The sequence below is a fragment of the Myotis davidii genome, unplaced genomic scaffold, assembly GCF_000327345.1.
Source record: "Myotis davidii unplaced genomic scaffold, ASM32734v1 scaffold913, whole genome shotgun sequence".
Classification (NCBI taxonomy): domain Eukaryota; kingdom Metazoa; phylum Chordata; class Mammalia; order Chiroptera; family Vespertilionidae; genus Myotis; species Myotis davidii.
Genome location: NW_006284344.1, coordinates 22,564 through 30,373, shown reverse-complemented (window position 1 = coordinate 30,373; position 7,810 = coordinate 22,564). Strand labels below are relative to the sequence as shown.

The 7,810-nt window shown below is 44.9% G+C and overlaps 1 protein-coding gene across 2 annotated transcripts in view; it reads right to left on the bottom strand.

The window, feature by feature from the left end:
- ZDHHC9 (zinc finger, DHHC-type containing 9) overlaps positions 1-7,810 on the bottom strand; it is a 30,308-nt gene that overhangs the window by 22,105 nt on the left and 393 nt on the right. Inside the window, exon 2 of one of the 2 annotated variants that reach the window (XM_006754641.2) lies at positions 6,229-6,529. In XM_006754641.2, the coding sequence (XP_006754704.1) occupies positions 6,229-6,395 (167 nt within the window). In that variant the 5' untranslated portion in view covers positions 6,396-6,529. Of the gene's footprint in view, positions 1-6,228; positions 6,530-7,810 lie in introns of those variants that run through there. The other variant, XM_015570861.1, reaches the window with a different exon arrangement.

Here is a 7,810-nt window from a genome sequence, read left to right as displayed (position 1 = left end):
ATCTTACAAAATGAACTTCAGGAACCCAGACCTTGCACTATAAGCACAGATATTCTGTCACATGAGAGTCTGGCTTTAGTCTGCATAGTCCTGTGTCTCCTCAAACCTGGTACATTTGTGTTTTTGCCTTTTCTCTTCCATCTGCCCTCAGGGACATGGTGCTCCTTTCATCGGGTTCACCCACAGAGTAGCAAAGTATGAATTTTGCTCTGAGCCCTCCTCATCCTGGCCATAGCAGTAAAATCCCTCATAACTCACTAAACTTACTTTCTAGGTTCACCTTAGAGATGGGCTTCCCCGTTCTTCTTGCAAGTCTATCAGAATACCGTGCCAGCATGCTATCAGTGTTCCACAAAGATGCCTTCATTTTCTAGGAGCGTGAGCTGGGGAAGCCCAAATAGCCTAGATGCCACTAGGTAACAAACACTAGCTACCAAGAACCCAGAATATGCTGGTCTAGCATTCGGCCCTATGTACAGCTTTAGCAATCTGAACATCTTCAGGACTCCATATTCAAAAGCTAACAATGAGATGAAAGGTAATGTCATATAAAGGCAGTGGCTGGCCAACTGATCTTGATGAGGAAATCTCACTTCTGTGGGCCTTGTTTCCTCACCTGCAAAAGAATGGGCATAGTCTCCAAAGTCCTTTCCAGCTCTATTATTCTATGACTAGACTCCCGATGCACAAGGTTTGTGCACTGGGGAGGGGGGGGGTCCCTCAGCCCAGCCTGCACGCTCTCGCAGTCTGGGACCCCTCAGGGGGATCTGGCCTAAGCCGGCAGGCGGACATCCCTCCCGCAGTCCAGGACTCTCTCAGTCTGGGACCCTTCACTCCTTACTGCCTGCCTGCAGTGGAGCAGAAGAGGCTCCCACCACTGCCACTGCTGCTGCGCTCGCTAGCCATGAGCCTGGCTTCTGGCTAAGCAGCATTCCCACTGTGGGAGCACACTGACCACCAGGGGCAGCTCCTGCATTGAGCGTCTGCCCCCTGGTGGTCAGTGCAACCGTTGTTCCGCTGTTAGGTCAATTTGCATATTAGGGTTTTATTATATAGGATTCTGTAAGTCAAGACTGGTACATTTTGCCCTGACCGGTTTGGCTCAGTGGATAGAGCATCGGCCTGCGAACTGAAGGGTCCCAGGTTCGATTCCGGTCAAGGGCATGTACCTTGGTTGCAGGCACATCCCCAGTGGGGAGTGTGCAGGAGGCAGCTGGTCGATGTTTCTCTCTCATTGATGTTTCTAACTCTCTATCCCTCTCCTTCTCCCTTCCTCTCTGTAAAAAAAAAAAAAATCAATAAAATATATTAAAAAAAGACTGGTACATTTTAATTGCATCCAGGATGTATTCATTCTGCAACATTAATTGACCACCAACACTGTCGGGGCCACAGACACAGGAAATAGTCCCTGACATTGAAAGAGCTCAAAGTGCAATGACCATAGAAATCAGAAATGTAAGAAATGTCATATGATTATGTGTTAAATGAGTGGTATGTACAATTAGTCCCATGAATGCAGAAATTACTAGAAAGATTTCATAAAGGAAGACTCAAACGTGAACAAGAGGTAGAGTTGTAAGAGGCTAAAAGTGGGACAATTACTAGGCAGTGCTACAAAGCATTTTTCAGTTCATCTAATTCAGTGACTCCTCTGTATATCACAAGCACCCATGTGGGTCAGTCCAATGAGATTTGATAGCCTTGATATGATTTCTTCTATTTACAGCAGTGGTTCTCAACCTTCCTAATGCCACAACCCTTTAATACAGTTCCTCGTGTTGTGGTGACCCCCAATTTCATTGTTACAAATTGAATGTAATTAAAGCATAGTGATTAATGACAAAAACAATATGTAATTATATATGTGTTTTATGATGGTCTTAGGCGACCCCTGTGAAAAGGTCGTTCGACCCCCAAAGGGGTTGCGATCCACAGGTTGAGAACCACTGATTTATAGCAAAGTGAGGCATATGCACTAATCATAGTAGCAAACTGCATCTACTTCAGTGGTCAAGAGTCATACAATTATTCTTGCCACAGAGATGTCTTGGGACCTTGACCCCACTAGCAATCTGGTTACAAAGTTAAAAGAGGCAGCTAGGGAACAGCTGGTGTGGCTCAGTTGTTGAGCGTCAACCTATGAACCAGGAGGTCACGGTTCAATTCCTGGTCAGGGCACATGCCCGGGTTTCAGGCTTGATCCCTAGTGTGGGATGTGCAGGAAGCAGCAATCAATGATTCTCTCTCGTCATTGATGTTTCTATCTCTCTCTCCCTCTTCTTTCATCTCTGAAATCAATTAAAATATTTTTTAAAAAGGCAGTTAGGAAGCCAGTTCCAAAAAACAGTGCACTCAGTTCTTTCTCCAAGCTTTATCATGAAATGGAGATTAACTAAATACCACAATTGCCTTTCAGTAGCTGGAAAGCTCACAGGTTGTCAGTGTCATTCTATAGCAGGTGTCCTCAAACTTTTTAAAAAGGGGGCCAGTTCACTGTCCCTCAGACCATTGGAGGGCCGGACTATAGTTTAAAAAAAAAACTATGAACAAATTCCTATGCACACTGCACATATCTTATTTTGAAGTAAAAAAAAACAAAATGGGAACAAATACAATATTTGTATTTGCATGTGGCCCACGGGCCATAGTTTGAGGACCCCTGTACTATAGCATTCTGACATTCCCAGCCATGTTAGTTGCTATGTGTTCATCACACAAGCGGGACAGAGTTTGGGCAGAAAGGACGGAGAAGGGTTCATGTGCTCAAAGCTGAAACTGGCAGACTCACTCACATTGCCTAGATAGCTCACCCTGAGAATAAATCAGGAAATCCTTTTTTTAAGCGCTGTACAATTTTCATTCTGCTTTAAATTCAAATACATTTACCATGGATACAATTATACTTGAATACATAAACATATTTAAATACACTACCTACCTGTAATCTTCTAGCCTCTCCTTTTCTATATTTGACTCTTACAGACAGCCACAAAAGTTCTACAGAATTTCAGATTCTCAGAGTTGCGAGAGGCTTATAGACAATCTAGCCCAATTTCCCATTCCGGGCAAAAACCCACTCTGTGACAGCAGCCCTGAGAAATGATCACCTGGCTTCTTTAGAAACACTTTGAACAATACAGAGCTAACTAGCTACTGAATGAACAATCTCTTTTCATTCTATGTCTTCAACCTACTGTCTGTCCACTAAAAAGTATAGGTCCCTCCTTTGAGAAGTCTAAACATGTAAAGGCAAAATCCAAAAATAAAACTATTTCCATTGGCACTACTAGCACTGCACGTTTTTCATCAAGGGGCACACATATGCCTGACCAGATTTCTCAAGCCATCTGGCTGACCCAGGGCTGTGCCATAGGCAGCTATAAATCAACTCACACTTGTTCCTAAGCACCTGCTGCAAGCGAGACCCTATTACTAAAATGCAGATCCAGATACGCATCGGGATCTGGGCTCTCTTCCCCAAGGCAAAAATGCAGCAGCCAGAGGAAGTGATGTCTATGCTTCTGGACAAACTGATGAAAATAACCAGCCCTTTGTCACCCTCACCTAGCTTGATCAGCTGACTTTCTGAGGTCTCCCTAAGCTCTAATACTATCGAAGGAGCCCATGTTTTACCCCCCAGACCCTCTCCCCCACTGTGTGCTTGGTAGTAAATTACAGACTTCAAAGAAAAAGGTTGACCAGAAAGTGACTCCATTATTCAGAGACATGCTGGTTTCCTTTGTATAGTCTGTCATTGGCAAGGCACAAGGCAGTCAGCATGTAGAGTATCTGTGTGTCTGTATGTCTATATATATCACACACACACACACACACACACACACACACACACACACACACATTCACAAACACAGATTCCACCATTCTCAGTGAAAAGGATTCATCACCAGGGTCCTCTCCCCTTTGGTCAGAGTTATACTTCCTCATTCCATTCCTCAGCTAATATATTTACTTCCTTCTCCTCCCCCCATCTCCCTTCCCCAGCCCTGCCCTAAAAAATATTTACTCTATTGCACAGACATCTGGAACTCTGAGCAGTTTACAAACAACCTCACCCTTCATATCTGAGGACAAAGTGTGAGAAATAACTTGGGGGGAAAAGTCATTTGGTAGAAAATATAACCTGCCTCTGTCAAACTGTAACTTGGCTAATTATAAGCTCATCCCACAGGCAGTTTTCTTCAGAAGCCTTTGGGTCTAAGTGGTACAGACCCAAATCAGACTCTGTCTGGATCCCAGATACAAAAAGGACCAAACACCAATAGCTCCAAATTTCAAATCCTCCCCCCCAGCCAGTCAGACCAGAGGTTTCCTGGGCCCAGAATTATCAGCTCACTCAGGGTCAGGAAACAAATCTCATGGTTTCAATCACAACAAATTAACCCCAAGGCAGGGGGTGGGAGTAGGGGCAAAAAGAGCTAATGATTTCACAGGGATGACGCACAAGACAGGGAGGATAATAGAGACCAGAGTTCAGCTCTGCACTTCCAAAAAGAAGCAAGGCAGGAATAAAGCAAAGAAAACTTGGAGAGCCCTGGCTGGTTTGGCTCAGTGGATAGAGTGTCAACCCATGGACTGAAATGTCTCGGGTTCGATTCTGCTCAAGAGCACGTACCTCAGTTGCAGGCTCTATCCCTGGCCCCGACTAGGGCCGTGCGGGAGGCAAACAATAGATGTGTCTCTCTCACATCAATGTTCCTCTCTCTGTCTCTACTCCTCCTTTCCACTCTCAAAAAATCAATGGAAAAAAATATCCTTGGGTGAGGATTAACAAAAAAAAAAGAGAAAACTTGAAGAGATGGGTCAAGAGAGGCGGGGGGGAGGGGGAGATTATTTTGATGTTATGCATATGCCTGCCTGGCTGCACATACTCACTTGTACCTCACACAAGTACACAAACACACACACACACACACACAAACACACACACTCAGCCATGAGACTCAGACTGGAAAGCAGCTAAGAAGCCATGGCCAAACTGCCTGACTCTGCCAAATACTTCACAAAGTCCACAGCAACAGCAGCAAAAGTGCCTTTGACAAAGAGCTCTTCTGACCTTACTTTCCTAGCCCTGTTATAAACTGGGTCCCCTTCCTCCCCCTGCTGTTACTCAAGCCAGCTGCAACCATCAAGAAGTTTAGCAAAGCAGCTCAAAAAAATCACTCTTGATGCACTGGAAAAGCCTGAAGCTCTTACAGAAGAAAGACAAAAATGAGCCCCAAGAGACCAGAGCTCATTTTAATTACCCACAAAGGCTGGCCAAAGAGCCCTGTCTTCCCTGCCACGGCTATGCTGCAGCCTGAAAACTCCAGTTCCAGGTCACTCATGTACATGAACTACATGTACATGAGTGCAGGCTCAAGTTAGGTGTGGCTCACAGTCTACACACACTTCTTGGCTCCTCAAGGCTCTTCTCATAATAACCCCAGACCAATTAGCATTGCTCCCATCCCCAGAGTGCATAGCATTCTCAGAACAACCAGCGGCGATGTCACAGCATCCTAGAATCCAACTAGCCACCTCCCTAGCAGGTGCCCTACACAGAACAGTGGCTCTAGGATTGGCTATTATACCACAGAAAAAAAATAACTCCAAGGCTGGTATCAAGCACACACAAAATAGAGGGTTATGTTGCATGATTTTAAGTAAATAAAAGAACAACTCACAGTTAATAAGCACATATGTGCCACACACACAGCTAGTCTGTAGCATAGATGAGGCTGGAACCAATCTGCAGGTTCCCAATTCAGTTGCCTTTTCAATTTAATAGCTAGCTGAGAGCTAATCCCTAAAGTACATAGGACCCAGAATAACAGAATAGGTGACTATGGTGGGGTGGAGTTATGACCACAAGGGGTGCCCCTGGACTTGAGAGGAGTGGGGAAGAGGCAGCCTGTCGCTAAGAATCTAAGGAGACCACTGAAAAGGGGAGGAAGGAATAAAAACAAGTTATTTTATTTCCCAAGGGTGTCAGGAGTAGCCCCAAGTCAGTGCTATAATATTGGTATCAAAGGTCTGGGTCTTTTTACGCAACACATACTCTGCTATAAGCATAAAGCAATGAATTCAGTTGACATGATCTATAGACACTGCTCAAGAGGACAGTGACAACCATCCAAGGACCACCCACAAACTTCCCAGAAAGAAGGTTCTTCCCCTAGATTCAGAGTAATCATTGTCAGGTGACTCTACTCAATGGAAACTTACTCGAAGGCAAAGAAGAGTGTACATGTCCCCAGGATGAGGAAAAGGGTCAAGTAGAAGATGCCCTTTTGCCGGGCCATCATGACACGGCCATCGCAGCAGAAGGTGTTCCTGCCTGGGAGTTTCTCCCACTTCCGTGTCACCTTCTTTCTCACCACCATCACAGACATGATTGGAATTCCTGGTCCAGATGCTTTTTGTGATTACAAGATGGAAAAAACAGAAGCTGAGCTCAACTTTAAAATCACGTTGCCTGCTATTGCTGCCGCTGGGTCAAACATCATCAAAAGTCCAACTTCTAACCCTAAGAAAAAAGACCAAAAAAAATGAGGCAGGAACATGAAAATGCAGTTCAATCCTCCTTCCCCAGAAGCAGAAGACAAGCCTGAAAGGGTGGGGTGGGAAAGTGGGAAAAGTTTATTTCCAATCTATGTTTGTCCTCTAAATGGAGAAAAGTTTACAGGTTCTCTAGACAAAAAGAAGAAGAAGAGAGCCAGTATATCTTCTTAAAGAAACCCCATGGTTCCAAATATAATACTGGTGGTTTGTTCATCATAGAACCTTGGAGCTAGAAAGGTTTTTATAGGTGATAGCCCCAATTAATTGGTTGAAAATGAGTAAAGTGAAAACCACATAGAGAAAATAACTTATCCAGGGTCACACAACTGCAAAGCTAAGTAAAAATACTTGTCTGCAGACTTTTAATCCAGGGCACTTTCCACTACACCACATTGTCCTATAATCATCATTAAAAGAACTAAAAATAATAGTTTATGTCCTTAAGGAGACATTCCCTCCCCTCCTCCACTTCTTCACCTTCTTTCTTCAATTAGCCACTCAAATATGAATCACAGCAGGGAACAAGTCATCCTCTGGCAGAGCTAGGAGGTTCTGGACACTCTGGACACACATCCAGGTACTTACTCAAAACAGATTTCCCCTAATCAAACCCTTGGCAACTTCCTGAGTTCAGGAAATGAACCAATGTTGGGGGGGTCAAGCCTAACATTTGTGGGAATCTTAATGAAAACACATCACAGATCTATAGGTGGAAGGCTGACTAAAACAGGAGAGGTATTGAAAGGGTTGGAGGGGGAGGAAGAAGGCAGCAATTAAAAACAGTCATAAAGATGTTTTCTGGGATATTTCATAAGTACCTAGCATCCTGAATCCCCAAGCCCAACCTTTCTCAGCCACTGCCACCCTTCTCATCCTCTCAGGTGTGGTGCTGTGGCCTCTACTTACTGACACCACATGCCCCACGCTGGCAAGACTGAGGCGGAAGCCTGCAGCCTGACTGACTGATGAGAAACAGCCAACTTGAAATCATCCCCCAGCTGGAGAGGGCAAGGGTCCAAACAGAGACTAGGCGATATGCCTGGCAATCAGAAGGTAGAGGGCTTGGGAAAGGGGAGGGAGCACTAAGGTGCAGAAACACTTCCTTTGTGTAAAACTAACCTGGAAAACAATCTCCCAATAACCCGGCCCAGCAGGAGAAGAGACCAGGAAAGGGAGCCAGGCCAGGGAGAACAAAGATCAAAATCCGTCCAGAACCAGCGACCGCCCACCCGCCCGGGGCCAAGGC